The sequence below is a fragment of the Carcharodon carcharias genome, chromosome 2 (genome assembly GCF_017639515.1).
Source record: "Carcharodon carcharias isolate sCarCar2 chromosome 2, sCarCar2.pri, whole genome shotgun sequence".
NCBI classification, from domain to species: Eukaryota; Metazoa; Chordata; class Chondrichthyes; order Lamniformes; family Lamnidae; genus Carcharodon; species Carcharodon carcharias.
Genome location: NC_054468.1, coordinates 145439662 through 145465845, shown reverse-complemented (window position 1 = coordinate 145465845; position 26184 = coordinate 145439662). Strand labels below are relative to the sequence as shown.

The 26184-nt window shown below is 41.4% G+C and overlaps 1 protein-coding gene and 1 non-coding gene across 5 annotated transcripts in view; one reads left to right on the top strand and one right to left on the bottom strand.

Moving 5' to 3' along the window:
* The window catches only part of myo6a (myosin VIa), a 374163-nt gene that overhangs the window by 200289 nt on the left and 147690 nt on the right, over nucleotides 1–26184 (bottom strand). For all 4 annotated transcript variants that reach the window (XM_041215736.1, XM_041215766.1, XM_041215745.1 and 1 more), the window contains exons 4-9: nucleotides 22039–22112; nucleotides 7153–7282; nucleotides 2971–3076; nucleotides 2506–2561; nucleotides 1816–1913; nucleotides 1557–1721 (exon numbers count right to left, since the gene is read on the bottom strand). In XM_041215736.1, the coding sequence (XP_041071670.1) occupies nucleotides 1557–1721; nucleotides 1816–1913; nucleotides 2506–2561; nucleotides 2971–3076; nucleotides 7153–7282; nucleotides 22039–22112 (629 nt within the window). The remainder of the gene's footprint in view (nucleotides 1–1556; nucleotides 1722–1815; nucleotides 1914–2505; nucleotides 2562–2970; nucleotides 3077–7152; nucleotides 7283–22038; nucleotides 22113–26184) is intronic.
* LOC121275493 lies at nucleotides 12763–12872 on the top strand. Its single transcript, XR_005942467.1, has one exon. It is a non-coding gene; the product is annotated as a U5 spliceosomal RNA (small nuclear RNA).

Here is a 26184-nt window from a genome sequence, read left to right as displayed (position 1 = left end):
CGCGTGAGAGAGAGAACACGCGTGAGAGAGAGAACACGCGTGAGAGAGAGAACACGCGTGAGAGAGAACACGCGTGAGAGAGAACACGCGTGAGAGAGAGAACACGCGTGAGAGAGAACACGCGTGAGAGAGAGAACACGCGTGAGAGAGAGAACACGCGTGAGAGAGAGAACACGCATGAGAGAGAACACGCGTGAGAGAGAACACGCGTGAGAGAGAGAACACGCGTGAGAGAGAGAACACGCGTGAGAGAGAGAACACGCGTGAGAGAGAGAACACGCGTGAGAGAGAGAACACGCGTGAGAGAGAGAACACGCGTGAGAGAGAGAACACGCGTGAGAGAGAGAACACGCGTGAGAGAGAGAACACGCGTGAGAGAGAGAACACGCGTGAGAGAGAGAACACGCGTGAGAGAGAGAACACGCGTGAGAGAGAGAACACGCGTGAGAGAGAGAACACGCGTGAGAGAGAGAACACGCGTGAGAGAGAACACGCGTGAGAGAGAACACGCGTGAGAGAGAACACGCGTGAGAGAGAACACGCGTGAGAGAGAGAACACGCGTGAGAGAGAGAACACGCGTGAGAGAGAGAACACGCGTGAGAGAGAGAACACGCGTGAGAGAGAACACGCGTGAGAGAGAACACGCGTGAGAGAGAGAACACGCGTGAGAGAGAGAACACGCGTGAGAGAGAGAACACGCGTGAGAGAGAGAACACGCGTGAGAGAGAGAACACGCGTGAGAGAGAGAACACGCGTGAGAGAGAGAACACGCGTGAGAGAGAGAACACGCGTGAGAGAGGGAACACGAGTGAGTGAGAGCGAGCGGGAACACGAGTGAGTGAGAGAGAGACATGAGCGAGAGCGAGAGAGAACACGAGTGAGAGCGAGAGAGAACACGAGTGAGAGCGAGAGAGAACACGAGTGAGAGCGAGAGAGAACACGAGTGAGAGCGAGAGAGAACACGAGTGAGAGCGAGAGAGAACACGAGTGAGAGCGAGAGAGAACACGAGTGAGAGCGAGAGAGAACACGAGTGAGAGCGAGAGAGAACACGAGTGAGAGCGAGAGAGAACACGAGTGAGAGCGAGAGGGAACACGAGTGAGAGCGAGAGGGAACACGAATGAGAGCGAGAGGGAACACGAATGAGAGCGAGAGGGAACATGAATGAGAGCGAGAGGGAACACAAATGACAGCGAGAGAGAACACGGGTGAGAGAGAGGGAACATGGGTGAGAGAGAGGGAACACGGGTGAGAGAGAGAACACAAGTGAGAGAGAGAGAGAACACGAGTGAGAGAGAGAGAACACGAGTGAGAGAGAGAGAACACGAATGAGAGAGAGAGAACACAAGTAAGAGAGAAAACAAAAGTGAGCGAGAGAACAAGAGGGAGGGTGAGGGCGCGAACCAGAGGAAGTGTGTGAATGAGCGAGAGAGAGAGAGAGAGAGAATGAGAGAAAAAGAAAATGAGAGAGACAGACAAAGAGAAGATAGGGAGGGGGAGAGGGAGAGAAAGATAAGTCCAGAATTTGATTTGAAGCCTTATGGCATAGAACTCACCCGGAAATTATCAGGGGAGGTCAAGTGAAACTTTTGCCTAATCTCTTCAGGAGCACCTGCGCACAGCCTATAAAAGATATGGTAATTTCTTTCTTCTGTGCTCTGTGTACAGATTCGTGATTTTTCCAACAGGTAATGAGATACAAAACCTCCAACGACAGCATTCTGCATGGGGGAAGGAAAAAAAACAAAGGAGACATTTTGGGAACTGGAGTGCCATGTCACAACTAGAAACATTTTAAAAAATTCTTTAAGGTACCTTGTCATTGAAATGGATCTCTACAAATTTTCCAAATCGACTACTATTGTTATTTCGTACAGTTTTGGCATTTCCAAAGGCCTCAAGTAAGGGGTTAGCTGTTTTGGAAATAAATGTTGAAAATAAATCTTATCCAGTCTGTAGGGTTAAAGAGTAGTGTAGCACAGAAAAGCATTCAGCCCATGCTGATATTATAACATGCGAGATGAGTAAAAACAAACCTCTAGACAACATGTTTCATTGTTGTAGAATAATCAGTTTCATAGTAAATTAATTTTTTAAAATATGAAAGATATGCCTAGAATGCCTGTGCGCCTAAGAAAATAATGCAATGAAAAGTCTTCCTGGATCAATACAATTAATCAAGTCCTGCAAATTTTGACCTGGGCGTGACCAGTTTTGTGGGCAGGGCCAGAGTTACACAAATGGAAACTTGGAGCAGCGTAATATATCACAAGTGTTCTTGGGTATAACTCACTTACATTTAAAATTCCCCAATTTTTTTTATGCTGGATGAGTCAATTTCGCTCAGAATGCACTGATGTCACTGGCATAAACAAACAGGACAATTTACTCCAATTATTTGATCTCCGGCCAATCTGACAACCTGCTTTCTCGTTACAAGCATACAGGTCTTTTTTATTTTTCAATAGTGTGTGCGGAAGTTAACATTTCATGGAAATTGGGTACCTTCTACAATCCTTTCATCAATGTCTTGACCGGTTCCATATGATTCAGTTAAGTACCTATAGAATGGAACCAGGAAGAGAGTAAATTTCTGCCTCCCTGTAAAATCTGAAAAAGTGATAGAAAGAAAAAGAGGCAGATAGCTCCCGTAAGCATACTGCAAACCCCACATAGTCTGACCACAACAGGCAAGACTTCAAAGAGTTAAAAGGTAATGGGAGGGGCCCAAAAAGGGATAGGTGGGATTGGGGGAGGGAAACAGGAGCCTTGGGTGGTTGGGTGGGGGGGGTTAATGGAAGAGAGGGGCCCAGTGGAGGGAAAAGGGCCCACAGGCATTGGCGGGGGAGTCATACAGGGGCCTGGGGAGAGGGGCAAAAGAGGAAAGGGCAAGCAGGGAGAAAGGGTAAGCAGGGAGAAAGGGGACGAGTAAAATCATTCAGTAAAATCTGTTATAAGATTTGTACTTACCGAAGAACAAACTTGGTATTTTCTGTTTTACCAGCGCCAGATTCCCCTGATACAATGATGGACTGGCTTAATTTATGCACCTTCATATCACGGTAGGCTTTATCAGCTAAGAGTTAGGATCAAAGAGGGAGTTAAATACATGTAAAGACAGTATTTAGAGAAATCAGAGACCACTTTCTAAGATATAACTTTTCACCAGTGCAACACCACAATGATAATTCATCACAAAGGATGCCAAATGGCATTGGAATTGCCAAAGTATGTAATTCAATAGCAAACTTTGATTAATTACTTTTACTTCTTAACTAATGGAAGTATTCAGAATTGTGCAAGGTTCATTGGAAGAAAAGTTAGCTCCTTTCAGAATTCTCATTTTAAAGGGTAATTTAAAAACAATCATTTTTTGGCAAAATAGCCATACTGTAATACAACTTGTTCCCTTTTAACTGCAGCAAAGAAGCTCAGTTCTCCAAACCTTTTGATAAGTTGATGCTACTTGCAATAAAATATTGAGAATTATTTTGGTCATGGACTTCATTAAAAATGGATCTAACTGCACATTTGCACACCATAATACTGGGATAGGTGCAAAGGCAAAACCACTGTCACCGATGCTGCAGTTGTACTATAAATGCACTAAGTGTTTGACTATCCTTGTACAGTAAAAACACTACACTCCAGTTTTTTAAGACTTTGCAAGTTAAGCACTATAGAATTATCCCGGTCAGTTCAACATTCACGGTAAAAAAAATTGATATTGTTAATCATTAATACGAGTGCACTTCCAGTCTCAAAGCAGTATGTGAAATAGCTAGTGTTAATTTAACTGTGTTTGGACAGATAGTGCAGTGATTGACACATTATGTTCCACGGATATTGAAGTAATTATTTTTAAAAGGGTGACATTTATACAACACTGTGAGGCGCCAGCATGCACCCCCTGCCTTCCCCCATCAGTTCACCGACTTGTGATTCCTACGTTTTAAGCTCTTCCATCATTAGGGGAGGGACTAAATGGAGAGAAAGGGTTCAACAACATCATTTTCAAAGTGATAAAAGGAAAACCAGGGGAAAAGTTTTCACACACAACCTTTCAATTATAAGACATAAGATACTAAGCTGAGGCTTCTTATTCCTTTATCCATACACAGAATTTAGATTGTGGGGGCTGGAAAGTGTAGGAACCATAGAAAAGGTATGGCACAGAAAGAGGCCATTCAGCCCATCATGTCTGCACTGGCTGAAAAAGAAAAATTTTTAAAAAACTAGCCACCCATTCTATTCCCGTCTTCCAGTATCTGGTCTGTAGCCTTGCAGGTTACAGCACTTCAGGTGCTGATCCAGGCACCTTTTAAAAGATTTGAGGGTTTCTGCCTCCACCACCAAACCAGGCAGTCAATTCCAGACACTCACCACCCTCTGGATGAAGAAGTTTTTTTCTTATGTCCCCTCTCATCCTCCTACCAATCACCTTAAATCTATGGCCTCTGGTAATTGGCCTCTCTGCTAGGGAAAACAGGTCTTTCCTGTCTACCCTCTTATCTAGTTCCCTCAATTAGGTCACCCCTCAGCCTCCTCTGCTCTAAGGAAAACAACCCTAGCCTATTCAATCTTTCCTCATGGTTGCAATTTTCAAGCCCTGGCAAAATTCTTATAAATCTCCTCTGTACCCTCTCCAGAGCAAAATTCCTGTAATCTGGTGACCAGAACAGTACACAAAATTCCAGCTGTGGCCTAACCAATGTTTTATACAGATCCAGCATTATATCTCTGCATTTGTATTCTATGCCTCGTCCAACGAAGAAAAGCATTCCATATGCTTTCTTTACCACCTTGTCCACCTTCAGGGGCCTGTGGACATCCACTCTCACTTCCTCAACCTCTCTCAATATCCACCCATTTATTGAGTACTCCCTAGCTTTGTTTGCCCTCCCCAAATGGATTAACTCTCACTTCTCTGAATTGAATTCCATCTGCCACTTTCCCACCCACTCAACCAAACCACAGATATCATCCCGGAGACAACAGGCACCCTCTTCACTATCAACTACACGCCCAATTTTCATGTCATCTGCAAATTTCCCAATCAAGCTTCCCATTTTTAAGACCAAATCATTAACATATACAACAAATAGCAAGGGACCCAACAGTGAGCCCTGTGGAACACCACTGGAAGCCATTTTCCATTCACAAAAAACATTCAGCAACTATTACCCTTTGTTTCCTGTCAGTGAGCCAATTTTTAATCCAACTTTCCACATTTCCCCTGCATCCCATGAGCTTTTACTTTTCTGACCAGCCTGCCATGTGGGGCCTCGTCAAATGCCTTACTACCCTCATCAACCCTCATTACTTTCTCAAAAAATTCAACCTTCCCCTAACAAAACCAAGCTGACTATCCCCAATTAATCCATTTGTAAGTGACAGTTTATCTTGTGTCTCAGAATTGATTCTAATAATTTGTCCGCCACTGAAGTCAGACTGACCAGCCTATAATTTTCTGGCCTATCCCTCACACCCTTTTTAAATAATAGCACAACATTCGCAGACCTCCAATCCTCTGGTACCTCACCTATATCAAGTGCAGATTGGAACTTGATCCTCAGAGCTGCCGCTCTTTCCTCCCTGGCATTCTTTAACAACCTAGGATACAATCCAGCCCTGGTGATTTATCCACCTTCAAGGATGCCAGTCCCTCCTGTACTTCCTCTCTCTCATTATGCTTATTGTACCTAAAATTTCACAATCCTCCTTTTGAACTAGAGTGTCTACATCATCCCTCTACTTTGTGAAGACAAAGGCAAAGTACTCATTAAGAACCCTGTCCACATCATCTGCATTCACGCATAAGTTACCTTGTACATCTCCGATTAACCCAACCCCTTCCTTAGTTATCCTCTTGCTTTTAGTGTACTGATATAACATCTTTGAGTTTTCCTTGATTTTACCTGCCAATATTTTTTCATATCCTCTCTTTGCTTTCCTAATTTCCTTTTTTACTTCACCCCTGTACTTTCTATACTTACCTAAGCTTTCTACAGTATTAAGATTTTGTGACTTGTCGTAAGCTTTCTTTTTCTGCTTTATCTTAGCCTGTGCTCTTCTGGATAAACAGGGGTCTCTAGATTTGGCAGTGCCACTCTTTCTCTTTCTGGGGACATGTCTACACTGTGCCTGCAGAATCATGCTTTTGAATGCCTTCCACTGATTTTCCTTAAGTAGCTGTATCCAGTCCACTTTGGCCAAATCACTTCTCAGCTTCGTAAAATTTAGCTTCCCCAAACTTAGAACTTTTACTCCTGTTCAATCTTTGTCCTTTTCCATAATGATGCTAAATCTAACCATATTGTGGTCACTTTCTCCAAAATGGTTATCCACTGTTACTTCATTCTCTTGCTCTGCTTCATTTCCCTAAGCCTAAATCTAGAATTGCGTTGGGCTCTTGTTGGGCTTGTTACCTACTGACTAAAAAAGTTCTCTTGAATGCAGTTCAAGAATTTTGTGCCCTTTGTGCCTTGCACACTGTTCGTATCCTAATTGATCTAGGGATGTCCCGAACTATTATTGTCCTGTTGTTTTTGCACTCAGAAACTTGCCTACATATTTGCTCTTCTATCTCTCTCTCTCATTATCTGGGAGTCTATAATACACTCCCAGCAGTGTGCTTGCTGCTTTTTTATTTCTGAGCTCAACCCATGTGGCCTCATTTGATGATTCATTTAGTATATTATCCCACCTCACAGCTGTAATTGGGTACACCTTCATCTTTTTCAGTCCCCTCTCTATCCTGCCTGAACACCCTATATCCAGGGATGTGGAGCTGCCATTTTTGCCCTCTTTAAGCCAAATTTCCATTGTAGCAATGGTATCATGTTGCCATGTGTCAGTGCCCTCAGCTCATCAGCTTTAATTGCTATACTCTTTGCATTTTTATATATATATATATATATATATATATATATATACACCTATCATCAAAAATTCATACGCTGTATACTTTTTAACTTTTGCAAGACTGCAAAATTATTGCATCTTTTTATATTATATAATATGCCTTGTTCATCAAAATTCTGACAATGCTGCAGTAAAATTTGAAATGCAAGCTTATCTCAACATATAGCACAAGCTGTGGGTTTAGATATAATGCCAATTTATGATCAGGTGATGCACAAAACTACTCACCAATAGCATAGACATGTGGTGACAGAGTGCCCAAGGACTTCCCTTTGTACTTTTGAATGGACTCTGATGAGTACAATTTAGGTATGTCGAAGTATGGGTTCACTGCTATAAGGATGTTAGCTACATAAGTCTGCAAGGAAACACAGAACGAGGCATGTGAACTACATTGAAAATTCACTCAAGCACTGGCTTTCATCTTACAGAACTCAATAAATCCAAACTGGTCAAGAAGCAAGTTAAAATTCCTACAAGACAATGTTGTAACATTTGAAACAAGGTTCAAAGTTCTAAAAAAAAGCAAAGCCATATTTGAATACTAAAAACTAATTTTTGTTTCCAAAAGGAAAATACCTACCAATTGAATCATAATCTCTCAATTATACAACAGGAGATGTCTCCAAGCTTACTAGAATCTTTCAACCCCACAAAACCGCTGTTTCCTCATCCCCCTTTGTTACTATGTTATACTGCTAGTTAAAGATCCCAGGTAGTAGACACTTGTCCAGAGAGATGTTGAAGAGCAATTCTTACACCCAGAGGGCGGTTGGGGTCTGGAACTCTCTGCCTGAGCAGATTAAAAAAAAGCTAGAATATGCACTTGTAGTGCCATAATCTCCAAGACAATGCACCAAGAGCTGGAAGGTGGGATTAAGCTGGATAGTTCTTTACAGGCAGGCACAGATGTAATGGGCCAAATGGCCTCCTCCTGAGTCACAAATTTTCTCTGCTTCATGCTGTTAACAGTGTGCAAATCAAGCAGCAGGATCAAGGGATGAAAAGATACACCATGTATTGCAAATCTCCAGAACTTGCTGATCAATTCACAATGCCTCACGGTTTGCTTCACACAAATGTCATCTTTCCCTTAGTCCCTGTTATTCTCAAAAAAAAATTGTATTTGCACATTAATTGGACATTAAGGTTCATAACAGTGTGATTTGACTCTAATTCAGCTTCCATCTCTGTCGTGCCTGTTGCTTTCTCCATCTCTAAGTCCCACTGGTTAAGGAGACACATTATTGATCCGGTCATTCATTGAGGCTCCAATTGACCTGTTGCCCTCATTGCCCATTATCAACTCGCACTTCAAGCAAGATGCAGTGCAAATTAGATTCAAGCTAGAGGGTGCAGGAGAAATCCTGTATGCCCGACACCACAGCCTAGCAAGATTTGACCTGACCACAAAATTCAATCCACCTGCTGAAAGTGATGACCAAAGATGGCATTAAGTTTAGGGTGGGTCACAGACCAAGGGAGGGAAACAGAAAATTTATGGCACATTGTGCCTGTGCCATTTCTTCAGGCAGCAGGCTGGCTGTGATGGAGTTCAAGAAAGCAATCTTTTACATCACCTTTAGCACAAAACTTATATAATCCTCAGTAATCAAGGGCAGTTTTATTTGTATATATAAGGCAATAATTTTAAGTATCCTTTTCCTCATCCAAATGTTCCAAACTCTCCTCTTCTATCAGTATGTGATGCATTTCTTCATGACTAGGACCCTGGGGGAGTGGGGGTTCAGTCCATCGACCGGTAACTGATGCTTTCAGAGGTGCCAAATATCAGGAGAATAATGGTGAATGCCATTTACCCATGTTAGTGCACTTCAGAAGAGCTTGGCTCTCAAACAGGATACCCGATTGTTCATACAGGTACAGGCAGGTTGCACCCTTTTGACAAATAAACATCTGTGATGTCCATAATGCCAGACATCTTGAAATGCAAACCGACTTCAACCCATAAAATTTCTCTCCCACCCCTTTTTTTTATAGCTGTCAGTTAGTCAGGTCATTCAAGATTATCAGCAGCACAAAATAAAATTGCTGATTCTGAAAATCTCCATCTTTGCATTTAAGCGCCCTTCACTTAAAAATGGAGCAAAAAAAGTCAAAGCTGTCGTCCAGAATTCTGTACATGCAAAATCTCAACACTGAGATTGGTCACAATTCACAATCAATACTAGGTCAGTGTTCAAGATTAGACTGAATAGGTGGTCGAAGGCAAGCAAAGTAATGGAATACAACAAACAGTGCTGACCCGTTTCCTGCTTATAACTTCTGTGACAAGTCCAGGATCTTTTAGAAGTAGGACAGCACTAGATAGATGTTAATGCAGACCACTGATGCAGGAAACTTTCTATATATTACAAATATATGGGTGTCTCATAATTTTACATAGTGCTTATAATTGTGTAGAAAACTAGCATATAAGGTGGCAACCTGTTCCAGCCCATTTTATTCCTGAGGCATCAAGCCAGGTGAAAGAGCTTTTCTTTTCGATGTCATAAAGCATTTGATTTAGAATACATATATTGAAAATTTCTTAGAAGTCCAGGCAGAGATGCTCTTTTCCTCATAAGCAGTTCAAGGTTCAGTGAAGGTCTGATATTCTAAGTCACCGGTATTGCTAACACATTTGGAAGCTGCACTGAATTCAATGCATCTTCACTGTAACAAGTTTAGGCCCAGCAGCTACTGGTTCTAGTTAAAAGTAAAATGCTGTGGATGCTGGAAATCTGAAACAAAAACAGAAAATGCTGAAAGACTTAGAAGGTCTGGCAGCATCTGTGGAGAGAAAAAAAACAGTTAACATTTCGAGTCCGTATGACTCTTCTTCAGAGCTAACGAGAAGTAAAATGTGATGAAATTTATGCTGTTTAAGTGGGGGGGGGGGGAGATAAACAAAAGGACAAAGGAGCGTTAATTTTATTGGTGCTGGCTAAAGGAGGTGCTGATGGTGGCGTTAAGACTGGTTCTAGTTACTGTCTAAAAATGTAAAAAAAAGTCAAATTTCAAGTTATTTTTTCATAACTATATCAATTTCTGAATGTCATCATGTTTTCAAAGCTACAGTTTACAAAGAGCACACTACATTACAAATGGCTGCAGAGCAGAGCAATCAGGTCCAAATCCTGCCTACATCAGTCGAGTGCAGGTGAACAAAGTAAGGGAAAAAGCTGGATAAGAAATTACCACAGGAAGGATACCACTTCAGTCCTGTACTGAGGGAGTGATGCACAGTCAGCGGCTATTCTTTGGATGACGTGAACTCTCAAGTGGATGTAAAAGATGCTAAACAAAAACAGAATTACCTGGAAAAACTCAGCAGGTCTGGCAGCATCGGCGGAGAAGAAAAAAGTTGACGTTTCGAGTCCTCATGACCCTTCAACAGAACTGAGTAAAATTAGGAGAGGGGTGAAATATAAGCTGGTTTAAGGTGGGTGGGGGGGGGGGGGGGGGGGGGGAGAGAGAGAGAGAGAGAGAGAGAGAGAGAGAGAGAGAGAGAGAGAGATCCTCTCGATCCTCTCTCTAAAGTAAAAGATCCTGTTGCACTATTTCAAAGAGGAGCAGGGAATTCTCCACTGTGACCTGGTCAATATTTATCCCTCAACCAAATGACTAAGACTAATTATTTGGTTATCACACTGTTCTTATGTGACTTGCAGTGCACATATTGGCTGGTGTGTTTCCCATGTTACAACCATAACAGCACTTCAAAGAAAGCCTTTTTGGCTGTAAAGCACTTTGAGATGTCATTAGGTCACGAAAGGTGCAACATAAATGCAAGTATTTCATTTTCATCTATGCTTTTATCTTTTCCAGGTCCTGGATATGCAATGCTATCTTTCGGTTTTAAACAATTTAAATGACCTTAGAATTGCTCTTCCCCTTGGCTGCTGGATGGTCTCACTGTGTATCTGGTGAATAAAACAATTCTTGGACTCCCCCTGCCAGTATCCCAGCTTTCATCCTCTATCCTCCATAAACTTCAGCTCATCTAAAACTCTGTTCCCTGGATCCTCCCCTACTCCAGTACCACTCAGGTATTATCACAAATCTAGAAGTCCTCAAATTTAACTTTTTCACCCGTGTTTAAATCCCTTCCTGGTCCTGCCACTTGCCATCTGTTACCCCTTCAACCCAACTACACGACCCAAAGTTTCCATGGTTCTAACTCTGACCTTTTGTGCATAAATTCATCCCTAACCCACCCCAGTTGGCAGTAGTGTGTCAAATTCCCTTTCTAAGCCCCTCTGCCTGCCTCTGCTCCTTTAAGACCCTCCTTAAAACCTACTGCTTCAACAAAAGATTTTAGTCACACATCCTAGAATCTCCTGCATTGGCTCAAAGTTCATTTATTTCTGATTACCCTTATTAAATGCCTTAGAATGTCATCCTACATTCAAGGTGCAGCATGAATGCAATTTGTTTTTGTTTCATTGGTCTGTACAGCCAGCTTGAGTGGTTCAGCATGCTGGGACAGGCCAGAAACATCAGGTGTACAATATTCGCCACAGATAAAGCAGTAAAAGTTGAATGTCCAAGGACCAGCACACGAAGCAAAAGGACCTTGTACCTCATTAAACAAATTTTGGGAGGCTGAAGCTAAAATAGCGTCTGTACAAAATTCCAACTATTTATTGTATAGCACTGCTCTCCCTATACTTCCATTGTAAAACCTAGACCTTCAGTGCATAAGCAGTATCCCACAGGCATAAACATGTTTGTGAGGGAGTGCAATAATTTCTCCCTATGCCGGCATCTTACTAGCTGTAGTGTGGCACAGGTGCATGGAGCCATGTCAGTATATTTAGAGGACCAGAAAGGAAGCCAGCATGGCAACATGTGCCATCTTCTCACAGTACACCAAAAGCAGGGTTCAGTGTCAAACTATTAATTACAGCATGAGGAGAATGCATTTATTATTTAGATTTCAGATATGGACTAAAATCTCAGAATAACTCAGGACACTAAGATATCAGTCCTAGTAAATTTGCAACACTCATACTAACAGAGATTTAAACATCCTGGCTCCAGAACGCCAATTATTCTTTTAAACAATATACACCATGCCACAAATAGCCATCCCAGCTCCGTAATTCACGACTTGACACCCTTCATGCCAGCACTTTAGCTCTGAAGAGCACACAAGAGAAACAAAGATCTTCTCAGGTGAAATGGAGGAGTTAACATAAAGACCTAGCATTGAACATGCTAACTTCAGAAAATACAGCTTCTTTTCTCCTAGGATACAATTATAGTTATCTTTTTAAACCAGCACAAAATCATTTCCAGCAGGCTTTGCACATAAGTGAGTGAAATGGGAGATTGACACACAGCATTTTGCAGCAACCACAAGTCGGTGCTGCCAACATCACTCCTCCTTTAAATGAAAACTTAGAATCATTTTTAGAAAGTGACATTTAACCTGAAAGTTTAAATTAAACATTTAGTGCTGAAACCCTGCCACTACTAATAATTTGAACCACTATTTTAAAGCTAGACATGAATGCGAACCATCTGCTAACAATAGAGAAATGCACCCAGCTAAGAATTTAATTTATTAATTATTCATTCACATTGACCTACCAACTTCCTTAGCTTGTTTCTTAATTTAAAAAAGGACATTTTATCATTCAATAGATTTTCAAAAAGGGATGCTCTCAAATTGTCATGCCCAGTTAAATAGCCTAGTCTAAGTGCTGCTCAACAAGAACTGGCGACTGGTATAGACATTATATGAAAGAGCTGTGTGACTGAATAGAGCCTCAAACGATGGACGACTGAAGAAAAATACATGGAGCCAAACAGTATACAATAAGAAAGTACACTCTGGTTTCTCTTCAGATCGTATAAATCTTTCAACTTTTACCAAAGATTTTCCGTGGAGAGGAGCACTCAGCTTAAATGGATTTTTTGTGGCCCTGCTTTAGTGGGGCTGAAAAGAAAAGCATAGAAGCTGTAGTGCTTCCAAATCCCATTGGTGGAGGGGTGGGGGCAAGGATAGGGGAAAGGGGGAAAACAGTATCCATAAGGCTCCTGGATTTCTTCTGCTCCCCAGCTGTCATTTGTTGGTGTAGAATAAGGGACATCCCTGTCAGTTCAAGAGGCCTAATTAAGCACAATTAAGCAACATGATACCAGGACAACAACTTAATGAAGCCCTCTAGAAAAGAGGTTTATGAAAAGAAGCAGCCACTGTGTGAGTTTGAAATAAAAAACAGGTGAATTATAGGGGCAATAGATCTTATAGCAATCCATTAATAATAAAATTGCACTTAGTATTATGCACAAATGTATGCCAGCCATCTGCATTTGATACAAAGCACTCAACAGCTCTGGAGACCTGGTCTTTGTCAGCAATCATGGATGAAATTCAATACAGAAAACAGTGCTCCTAGATCTAGTGTCCGAATTTAGGAAAATTATTAGTGAGAAATAGTACTGGAGAAATTAATAGGACTTAAAGTCAAATCTTCTGGAGCTGATGACCTGCATCCTAGGGGTTAAAAGAGTTACCCATGGAGGTATTGCATCAGTTTTGATCTCCAGAATTCCCAAGATTTTGCAAGTCCTCATGGATTTGAAGGTAGCAAATGTAACCTCACTATTCAAGAAAGGAGAGAGAAAGAAAACTGGGAACAATGCGCCAGGTAGCCTGACATCAAGTAGCAGAGAAAATACTAGAACTTATTATTAGGGAAGCGGTAATAGAGCAAATTGAAAATCTCAAAATGATTCAGCAGAGCCAACATATATTTATGAAAGGGTAATAATGTTTGACAATTCTGTGAAAAGCTTTTTGAGGATGTATCTAGTAAGATAAGAGGGAACCAGTGGACGTAGTGTATGTTCTCAAAAAAACCTTCAATAAGTTGCCACAAAAGGTTACTACACAAAATTAGAGCTCAAAGCATTGGAAGTTAATATATATGAGAATGTATTGAGGATTGGTTAAAGAACAGAAAAGAGGGAAGGCATAAATGGGTCATTTTTGGGTTGGCAGACAGTAGCTACTGGGGTACTGCAAGGATCAGGACTTGGGCCTCAGCTATTTACAATCTATCTCAATAGCTTAGGTGAGGGAACCAAGTGTAATTTATCCAAGTTCACTGACTATTCAATGTTAGCAAATTGTGGGAAAACGTGACAATATCCCCTTTGGAAGTATAAAAAGAAAAACCAGAATATTTTTAAATGGTGAGAGACTGAGAAATGCAGATATAGAGTGTGACGTGGGTGTCCTTGTACTTGAATCACAAAGTTAACATGCAGGTACAGCATGCAATTAGGAAAGCAAATGATAGGCTGTAATCTCCAATTAGCATCGCAAAGTGCTGGGCCATAAAAATTAGAAGAAATAAATGCACACTTACCTGGTCTTGAAAATTGCGTTGCCACTTCTGTTCGCCGGAGCGACGTGGGGACTGCATCGAAAGATTCCTTGCAGGCCCCAGCGAAGCCTAGATCCAGCGTATTCAAGGAGGCCACACCCCCTTTTTTTTACAGTACTTGCTGCTGTAAAGCAGGTAAGTTTAAAGGGCCAGGAAAATTGACAGGCCAGGGGAAGGTAAGTGTTTTAAGGTAAGCAGATAAGATTTGGGGGGGTATCCAGTGGGATCAATCTGGGTCTTTACAATAGTTACCCAGAAGTTAGAAGAGGTTTTAATTCATCTAACATTTTCTGGGTAACTATTGGTATAGCCCCGGCGGAACCATCCGAGGTTTGCAATTTAAACCGCATTTTCGGATGGTTCCCATTGCAGCGCAATTGTCCAGAGGAAATTAGCACTGCTGTGCAAACTTTGCCTGGGAATTTCCCAGAGGGATCCCCCAGAGTATCTTTGGGATACCCCCCAAATTTGACACTGGGGAGCGCAGAAGTTAGGGGCCGATGTGTTAACCTTTATTATTAAGGTGATGGAGCATAAAATTGAAGAAACCTCTTCCTGCAATTGTACAAGACCTTGATTGGATCACACCTGAAGTAGTGTGTAGAGAGTCCTTGTCACCTTCCCTAAGGAAGGATATATTAACCATGGAGGGAGTGCAATGCTGCTTCAGCAGGCTGACACTACACGAGGGTATTTTCCTATGAGGAGAGATTGAATAGATCAAGCCTATATTCCCTGGAATTTAGAACAAGAGGTGATCTCATTGAAATATTTAAAATTCTTAAGGGGATTTACTGAGTAGGAGCTGCAAGGGTGTTTCCCAAATCCGAGGAATCTAGAACAAGGAATCCCAACCGCAGAAAAAGGGGTCGGCCATTTAAGACTGAGATGAGGAGAAATTGCTTGAAATAGTTATGAATCTTTGGAATTCTCTATTCCAAAGGGCTGTGGAGGTTCAGTCTTTGAATATATTCAAGACAGAGATCAATAAATTTTGGGGTAATATGGGAATCATGGGATATGGCAATAGAATGGGAAGATGGAGTTGAGATAGTAAATTAACAATAATGTTGGAGCAAGCTCAAAGAACCAAATGGCCTACTCCAACTCCCATTTTATATGTTATTAACTTACAGAGCAGCCCTTGTCCTCTATGCCAGGAAGAGTTAGCCAGAGAGCAGAGAAAATGCTAGGGGTTTAAGAGAAAGGCTGTTTATAATGGGGTTTGACAGCCTCTCTCCCCTTCACAACACTCAGTCCCCAGTCCAATTTCTATTTTCAGTAATCCTTCCACTGCATTTGAGTTGTTGCGCCCTTTCCAACCTGCTTCCAGATTGTCCAGGAGTCTCCAAGAATTGACCACTTACCTCCCCAGAAATGCTGGCAACCAAAGGAGTGGTGTATTTTTTATGCACAGCCCCTTCTCCTCCATAGCCCTTAGCCTCTTAATCATTCACCTTATCCATTGCCCCATTATTGGTAGCCCTGTTTTTAGCCACTGAGGTCCCAAGGTTAAAACAGGGGTACAAGGGTACTATCTTGTACAGGTGTGCACAGCATGTCAAGTTAAGAAGAGCTCAAGGTGTTGGGGTAATATATTAGCATGGATAGAGGATGGGTTATCTAACAGGAAATAGACAGCAAGGATGAATGGGTAATTTTCAAGTTGGAAAACTGTAATTAGTGGAATGCCACAGGGATCTGTGCTGGGGCCTCAACTATTTACAATCTACAATTAATGACTTGAATGAAGGGACCAACTGTACTATAGCTAAATTTGCTGATGATACAAGGATAGGGAAGAAAGCAAGTTGTGAAGAGGATACAAAGAATCTGCAAAGGGATATAGATAGGTTAAGTGAGTGATCTAAAATTTGGCAAAATAGGTTATAACGTGAGAAAATCCTAGACTGTCTACTTTGGTGGGGGGCATAGAAAAGCTGAATATTATTTAAATGGACAGAGTGCAGAATACTGCAGTACAGAGAGATCTGAGTGTCTCCCTCAAACATGAATCACAAAAAATTAGCATGCAGGTACAGCAAGTAATTAGAAAGACAAATGCAATATTAGCATTTATTGCAAGAGGAATGGAGCATAAAAGTAGAAAGATTCTGCTACAAGTATACAGGGTATTGGTGAGACCACAGCTAGAGAACTGTGCACAGTTTGGTCACCTTATTTAAGGAAGGATATACTTGTATTGAAGGTAGTTCAGAGAGGTTCAAGAAGTTGATTCCTGGGATGAGGGGTTTGTCTTATGACCAAAGGTTGGGCCTATCCTCACTGGAGATTAGAAGGTTGAGAAGTGATCCTATTGAAACATATAAAATTCTGAGGGTGTTTCTCCTTGTGGGGGAATCTAGAACTAGGGGGCACATATTCAAAATAGACGTCTTCCATTTAAGGCAGAGATGAGGAGTAATTTCTTCTCTCAGAGGGTTGTTAATCTTTATATATCTCTAATCCAAAGGCTGGGTCACTGACTATATTCAAGGCTAAGTAAGACAGATTTTTGAGCTACAAGGGGGTCAACAGTTATGGAGGGCAGGCAGGAGGTAAGTTAAGTTATCAGCCATGATCTTATTGAAGCAGGGGTGGGTTATTTGGCACCTCTGCAGACTCAAGAAGCCAAATGGTCTATTCCTGGTCCTATTTCTAATCTTCTTAAATTGAGGAACAAGAGGGACAAAAGGTTGGGGGAATGAGTGACCAAGGAAAGGAAGAGAGGGAACATTATCTTATTCATTCTTGACATGTGTTTACCATTGATTTATCCAGAGGTTACTGTCTGTCCCAAGTTGCCCTGAGAAGTTGCTGACGGGCCACCTTCTTGAACTGCTGAGTGTATGATGGTCTTAATTTTTTCATATTCATCAGTTGACACAAGTGTTTAAACGCAGAAAGCTAGCATGCCCCAATTTCAAAGTAAAAATATCCTACATTTTCCAGGGAAGTCCACCCTAAAAAAGTGTGTGAATAACTGGAGTATTGGGGGTAACAAGTGCCACATATGAATAAGGTATGCATAATTCAAAATTTGCTCTTTATAAGACTGACAGGAATAATTGCACAGGGTTTAAGATTCTCTATTTGTTATTAGGTCATTTTTATTGTTTTTAAGATTGATCAACAAAAACTGTGTCTCCTGGTCATAGGTTTCTCGCAGTTACTAAGAAAGTTAATTTTCAGTGGCAAATAGAGCAAAGTTCAATAAATTTTAGCACAAGTTCCTTTTGAGCTGAAAGAAATGGAAAACCCATCATGTAAATTTATACAGTTTAAGTGGCAGCAAAACCCAAAATTCTCAGGCAGACACCTCCCCCTAGAAAATAGCTTTTCAACATTGGGATTCCCTCTCAGACACACATGTACTAATATTTTTCTTTTTCTCCCATAAAAGTTTGTTTTACCTGCAGCTTAAGTTATGATTTCCATATATTGCTCTAAAAGAGATTAAAGAGTTAAATTATGAGGATAGGTTGAAATGACAACTTCTCTTGTGTAGAAGATGAAGATCTAATTGAAGTGTGTATGCTAAAGATACATAGAAACTATTTCCACTGCTGGGAAGTCCAGAGCAAGGAGCATAAACTTAAAATTAGAGCTAGCTCATTCACGGGTGCTTTCAGCACAACAGGTTGGGGAAATCTGGAACTCTGTCCAAAAAAATGCTGTTGAGGTCAGGTTAAATGAGAACTTCAAAACTGAGATTGTAGATTTTTTTGTTAGGCTATGGAACCAAGGCATTGATGAAGTTATGATACAGCTTGCCCAGTATTTAGTTGAATGGTAGAACAGGCTCGGGGAGATGAGTAACCTCTGCCTGTTCTTATTATTCCCACTATTGTAGGATTCTGGGTCTCTCTCAAACAGGCAGCTTCTTTGGACAGATTCAGATTTTTGAAAGCTGGTCAACCTTTGTCCATTTGACATAATCAAATTCTTTACCCCAGAAAGCAAAAGAGACTGGGTCATTGAATACATTCAAGACTGAGTTAAAGAGATTTTTAATGAACAAGGGAGTCAGGGGTTATGGCAGGCAGGCAGGCAGGAAAATGAAGCTAAGATTACAATCAGATCAGACACGATCTTGTTTGAATGGCAGAGCAGGCTCCATGGGCCAAATGACCTACTCCTGCTGCTATTTATGTTATTAAGGTCCTTACATGTACATATGATGCTTTATCTGTTGGTATACAAATAGTCGCAGGACAAAAACTCATCAAATCACAATGGGTGGTGAGAAAGGGAACAGAAAATAGTGCCTTTTTGTTGGCCTTTTGCAATCTGTGCAAGTATAAATCTTCTGAGGATGGATATAGCATTTTAATACTAGAAGGAGAAGATAATTACAACTTTTATTTCAACATATTTCAACTATATAGACCCAGTGACTCTGCAATTTGGTATGTTGGGATACAAGTATAATGCTGCTATCAAACCAGAAAAATGAAACCACTTGTCTAAAAAGTGCACACCGCATTCATAAAACCCCCCCACCCCCAAGCAAAAACAGAAACAAACATCATACACAGATACTACCAGGACACACCAGTCCTGGTAACACTCAGAGCAAGTAAGCAGCCATACAAACAGTGACCAGAACAGAATATTGAGAGATACAATGGACTTATAAATGCTGACATTTCTTCAGAAACTGAAAAAAATCCATTTAACAACTTCCAACACCACTCAAAATAGTTTCTCTCTCACTAGGAAGAAGTGTTGATATGAGCTCTGATTGTCCAGGATCGCATATCTCGATTTCCATTGATTCCAGCACTTCATGGTCAAGTCTATAACTTCTAACACAAAGTCACCTTGGTCTCATCACAGGTTCTAACCGACATTGTACTACATTCATAACACTGCAGAAACAACAAAACTGCTGCCTCCTTTCCCAACCCCACAACCCCTCAATCCAGCAGAAGCATCGTGATAGACAGAGCCAAGCAAATCCACAACCAATGGATCAAAGATCTGTGGTGCTGCCACATATAGTTCCAGAATGATGGAGATCAATTAAACAACTCACTGGAGAAGGCAGCTCCACAAATAATCCCATCTTCAATGATAGGGGAGCCCAGCACATCTGGGCAAAAGACAAAGCTGAAGCATTTGCAGCCATCTTTAGCCAAAAGTGCCAAGCAGATGATCCATGTTGGCCTCCTCCTCAGGTCAGATGCCAGTCTCCAGCCAATTTGATTCGCTCCATGTGATATCAAGAAACAGCTGAAGGCACTGGTTCTGCAAAAGCTATGGGCCTGACAATATTCCAACAATAGTACTGAAGACTTGTGCTCCAGAACTTGCCACACCCCTGGCCAAGCTGTTCCAGCTACAGCTTGTACAGCTACAACACTGGCATCTACCCGACAATGTGGAAAATTGTCCAGGTATGTCCTGTAAACAAAAAGCAAGGCAAATCCAACCCAGCCAATTGCCACCCCATCAGTCTACTCTCGATCATCAAAATGATGGAAAGAGTCATCAACAGTGCTATCAAGTGACATTTAATCAGCAATAAACTGCTCACTAACACTCAGTCTGGGTTCCACCAGGGCCACTCAGCTCCTGACCTCAGTACAGCCTTGGTCCAAAAGAGCTGAACTCGTGAAAATGACTGCCCTTGACATCAGGGCAGCATATGACTGAGTGTGGCATCAAGGAGCCCTAACAAAACTGAAGACAATGGGAATCAGGGAGAAAATTGTCCATTGGTTGGAGTCATGCCTAGTACAAAGGAAAATGGTTGTGGTTGTTGGAGGTCAATCATCTCAGTCCCAGGACATGGTTGCAGGAATTCCTCAGAACAGTGTCTTAGGCCCAGCCATCTTCAGCTGCTTCAATGACCTTCCCTCCATCGTAAGGTCAGAAATGAGGTGTTCACTGATGATTGCACAATGTTCAGCACCATTCACGATTCCTCAGATAGTGAAGCAGTCCATGTCATATGCAGCAAGAACTGGACAGCATTCAGCTGGGCTGAAAACATTCACACCACACATGTGTCAGGCAATGGCCATCTCCAAAATCTCCCCTTGACATTCAATGGCATTACCATCAATGAAGCTCCCACTAACAGCATCCTGGGGGTTGCTATTGGCCAGAAACTGAACTGGACCAGTAATATAAATGCTGTGGGGCTACTAAAACAGGCCAGGGATTGGGAATTATGTGGCAAGTAATGCACTTCCTGACTCCCCAAAGCCTGTCTACCATCAACCAGGCACAAGTCAGGAGTGTGATGGAATACTCTCCACTTGCCTGGATGAGTGCAGCTCCCACAACACTCACAAAGGTCAACAAAGAAGCCTGCTTGACTGGAACCCCACCCACCACTAATCACTCCCTCTACCATCGATGCATAGTGGCAGCAGTGTGTACCATCTACAAGATGTGCCAGAGCAACTCACTAAGGCTCCTTCCACAGCACCTTCCAAACCCATGACCTCTACTATCTAAAAAACGAAAGGCAGCAGATACATGGGAATGCCAGCATCTACATGTTTTCATCCAAGCCACACCATCCTGATTCGTAACTATATTGCCGATCCTTCACTGTTGATGAATCAAAATCCTGGAACTCCCTTTCCAACAGCACCATGGGTGTATCTACACCACATGGACTGCAGTGAAAGCTGGCCTAGCCAGCAACAAGCACAACCCATGAACGAATAAACAAAAAACCCATGCACATCCCCATCAATTCTTCTACTAGCTGTAAAGTTTACCTTTAGCAGTAAAGTGGGGAGAGGCCTAAGGTGGCTAATCATTTACCCTCTTGGGCAAACAGAAAAAATATGGGCATCTGAACTAAATGGTTGCAGGAACACAAACATTAAATACTGGGCTCTAGAGCAATGGGCTAAATAGTGCTAAAGAATATGGAACAGAAACACAAAATATAATTGAAAATAATTACCCAAATAGGCAACAACCCAAGAGCTCGTTGTTAGTTTCCACTAATTATCTTTTCTATGACTTATTTATTGGTGGTTCACAAAAACAAAAGTCCAATCAAGCATATGAGGCAAAGCTAAAGGAAATAGTTTATACAAATGCACACAAAAGGCAGCAAAAATCTGGAACTCTGTTTCCTCTCCCCAAAGGCTGTAGATGCTCAGATGATGGACTTTCAAGATTAAGATGGATAAGATTTTTGTTAGCTAAGCGTATCAAGGGAAACAGAGTTGAGGTGCAGATCCGCCATGATCCAATTCAATGGCAGAGCAGGTTTGACAAGCTGAACATCCTACTCCTGTTTCTATGGAAATGTCTGCAATCAGGACTCTATGTCATGTTAGGGTGGCATCATGAGATTCTTTTTTTCTTTGTTTATGGAATGTGGGCATCACTGGCTAAGCCAGCATTTACTGTCCATCTCTAAATGCCCTCTAAACAAGGGCAGTTAAGAGTCAGCCACATTGCTGTGGGTCTGGAGTCACAGGAAGGCCAGACCAGGTGAGGCAGATTTCCTTCTCTAAAGAACGTTAGTGAACCAGGTGGGTTTTTATGACAATCGGGATCATCATTCTTTAAATTCAAATTTCACCATCTCCTGTGGTGGAATTCAAACCCAGGACCCCAGAGGATTACCCTGGTCCAGTGACACTACCACCATGCCACCGCCTCCCTGTGTAGTACATTTTTGGATACATAACACTTTAGGAACTTTTTGGAGTTTGGATAAGCTCACATTACTCACATATATTTTGTCTTTGCTATAGCGAACTCGGATATTGTTCAGGAGAGTAGCTTCATTTAAATACATAAGGCCACCTGGAAAAAAATACAAAAAGAAACTGATGAGTTCAAGCAAAGTAATGCAATATAACAGATGTCAGCTGTGGTTCTTAGTCAGCATATATCAATAACTGAAATTCAATGCTTTAGCAATTGATTCAAAGAATCCAATATCTGCATCACAGGTTCCTGCTTGAAAACAAAGAATGTCTTCAACAGACGGCATGGCAACCCAACAAGTTGGATCCTGCTGGGTGTCCTTTCCAAAGGAAATCGACAAAAGGAACCCTACCTGAATTCCAATGGAATATTAATTCTCACCACTATGATATGTGCGGCAACACCAGAAATCTGGCTCAAGCTGCCAATTACACATATTGCATTAATAAATCTTTATACTGACTTAAATGTCTCTTTTTAAGTTGTGAAAAATCTCCAAATTCTAGTTTTTTATATTCACAGTTATACAGCGATAAGAAGATAGGTTTCCATGTGGCTATCTGAATGACATGCTTGTCATTCTGAGGTACCTAAAAGCTATTAAATGATGTTCCTGATTTGGTTTGAGAAAACTCATCCTTAAAATTTATAACCACAAAGGAAGTGGTTCTGACCTCTGCTTCAAAACAAAAAAAGATTTTTAAAGGATTTTCTCAGATTAAGTACAGTACAGAAAGAATGGTCAATGGAAATTCATGCATGAAATACAGCAAGCAAAACTTAGAAAATGTCTATCCTGAAGACAAACATAGTGAGACTGTCACCCTAAATGTGTTAGAATATGTTGGCAAATAACAGTGAAAACATCTCAAAATATCTAAACTCAGTGTTTGTTACTTCATGGCCAGCATTTGTCAGCATCTACAGAGTTTAAAAATCTTGCAAAGATTGAAGTGCAACCACCTAATTTGTACATTTTGCTTAGCTTAATCAACTTGCTTTTGTAAACTGCTTTAACACGAGATTCCGAACAGACTGTAACTAGGTCAAATGTGACTTGCTGAACTTGTACCATTTGATGTCAAGAATCAGCTTAAGGCACTAGATAAAGCAAAGCTCTGAACCCTGACAACATCTCAACTTAGTACTGAATATTTGTGCCCCTGACCATGCTGTTCCAGTACAGCTACAACAGTAACATGTGGAACATTGCCCAGGCACCATAAATTGCAGTGTATAAGTCAACCTTTGAAACCTCAAGAAATCCTTCCAAAAATGGGGTTTGACTTATACGTCAAGTATAAAATGTGAATTGCAAGTGTTGGTGCAGATGGTGACCATTTTAAAATGTGCAAAAAACATAACAGCAGTAATTCAAAATGAAATTAAAGTGACATGTTTTATTGAATGATTTAATTCTACAAGATTACCTTTAACCACAATCAACGTATTTTAAAAACCTTCAAATTCATTGTCTCTAGCATCTGACACAAAAAATTCATCACATTCATTATGAGTCACTTTGGCTAAGGCATCATCATATGGATCCCACTCTGGATCAGATTTGGTGCAGTTTCAGAATCATTCCTCAACAACAAATTATCTTCCTCTCCATCCATTGAACTAATCGATTGCATTTTCTGAACAATCTGACTACAGTTTGTGTATTAATAGCATCCCATGATTTGATGAAGAAACCAAACAAAACATCATGCGGAGCAGCACGCACATTTTCACTCTTTGAGAAAGCGGATTCTCTTTCAACCACCCACACCATTCCATTCAGCGTGATCATATTCCTTGAATGGCTTGTTGAGGCACACATCCAAAGGTTGAACTATGGACATTGGACTCCTCCCCCCAGGTATAACTGCAATTTGTGTGTTATTTCTTCGCAGATGCCTCTTGATCTCATTGGTTATATGGAACTGAACACACTCATAAGCTGTGTTCTTTGCATAGGCCACTGGGACACCAATTCCACATATTATTGATCCACAACTTCACTCCATCATTGTTCATCTAACCGTTATCAAGGACATGCACAAAAAGTCCAGCAGGGAAGTTGATTTTCAGAGATAAAAACAAAAAAACTGCGGATGCTGGAAATCCAAAACAAAAACAGAATTACCTGGAAAAACTCAGCAGGTCTGGCAGCATCGGCGGAGAAGAAAAGAGTTGACGTTTCGAGTCCTCATAACCCTTCGACAGAACTGACCCTTCTGTCGAAGGGTCATGAGGACTCGAAACGTCAACTCTTTTCTTCTCCGCCGATGCTGCCAGACCTGCTGAGTTTTTCCAGGTAATTCTGTTTTTGAAGTTGATTTTCAGCATGGTTTTACATTTGAAAATTACCATAGGCTTTAATTTTGTTCCATCGGCTATGCAAGCTGGTATCATCGTAAATCATGCCATCTTATGTCCTGTGGTTTTCACTAGGAGTGTTTTCAAACCTTTCCACTTTGCAGTTTGGCTGCTGGACATATCGAAATTCATGGGTGTTTCACTCATATTGCCCATGTGACACAATGGGCACTTGTGTTTTTGCCATTGTCTGATGATGAATCACTAGAAACTGGGAATTTTAGCATTGAGGTCTTTTGACAGTCTGAGCAATCTTGGTCTTCTGCCACAATACTAGATGTTTTAATTCCATTAAATGGCTACGCTAACTAGCTGCTGCTCCAAAATCTTTACTGGTCTTGAGGGTTTGATTTGGTCCACTTAAGTGCGTGTATGCACATGGTATTTTTAGTAACGATGTAACCATTCTGACAATTTGAGCATCCATTCTGATGCATGCTTGAAGGCCGGGCCAGTGGCTGGTCCCTGTTCTCATGCCACATTTGGTCTTGGGCATTTTCTTCACGGTGGATTCCTCCTTCTTCCATTCTCGCATCAATTTTTCAGTAATACCAAATGTCCTTGGTGCAGCACAGTTATCTGACATATTAACAAATGTTATGACTGTTAATTTGAAACCAACTTCGCACTTCAATCTTTTTGCTGGGGCCCCCATTTCTCTTTGTCGTTTGCTATGTGCAATCTGCTCTGTGTGGGTGCGTCTTAAACCCCACCACATCTTAGCAACCATTTCACCTGCTCGATCCCATGCACTGACTTATAAGGTGAGTAAAATATGCATTTCTGAGATGTAAAATTGAGGCCGACTCCTGATACGGGTATAGCACTTCTTAGCAGAAAAGGGGGGGGGGGGTCAACTTATCTGCTGAGTATACACTAAAAGATGACTTTTGGCACAGAAAAAATACGATAGTCTTATGTGCCGGCTCTACTGATAGGCAAAAACAGGTCAAGTCCAATCCAGCCAATGACTGCCCTGTCAGTCTGCTCTCAATCAGCGGCAAAGTGATGAATTTGTTGTTGACAGTGCTATCAAGCGGCATTTGCTCAGCAACAACCTGCTCACTGGTTGGATCTGACAGTGCCACTTGGCCTCATTAAAGCCAAACATGGACAAAAGAACAGAACTCAAGGGGAGAGTTGAGTGTGACTGCATAAATAACATCATTTGACGGAGTGTGGTATCAAGCAGACCTGGAAAAATTGACATCAATGGGAATCTGGGGAGAAAATTCTCTACTGGGCGGAGTCATATCTAGCAGAAAGGAAGATGGATTGATTATTGGAAAACAATCATCTCAACCCCAGGACATTTCTGCAAGAGTTTGTCAGGTTAATATCCTTAGCCCAACCATCTTCAGCTGCTTCATCACTGGCCTTCTCTCCATAATAAGGTCAGAAGTGGGGGATTTTCACTGATGACTGCACAGTGCTCAGTCCCATTTGTGACTCCTCAGATAATGAATCAGTCCATGCCCATCTGCAGCAAGGCCAAGACAACAATTGGGCTGATAAGTGATAAATAGAACTTGCCCCACAAAAGTGCAAGGTAACAACCATCACAAGCAAGAGAATGTCTAGCCATCGCCCCTTGATGTTTAACGGCATTACCATCACTGAATCCACCATCAACATCATCATAGGGCTTTTAGATCAGTAACTTAACAGGATCCGCCATATAAGTACCACGCCTTCAAGAACAGCTCAGAGGTTGGGAATTCGGCAGCAAGTAACTCACCTCCTGACTCCTGAAAGCTTGCTCATCTACAAGGCACAAGTCAGGAGGGTGATGGAATACTCTTTA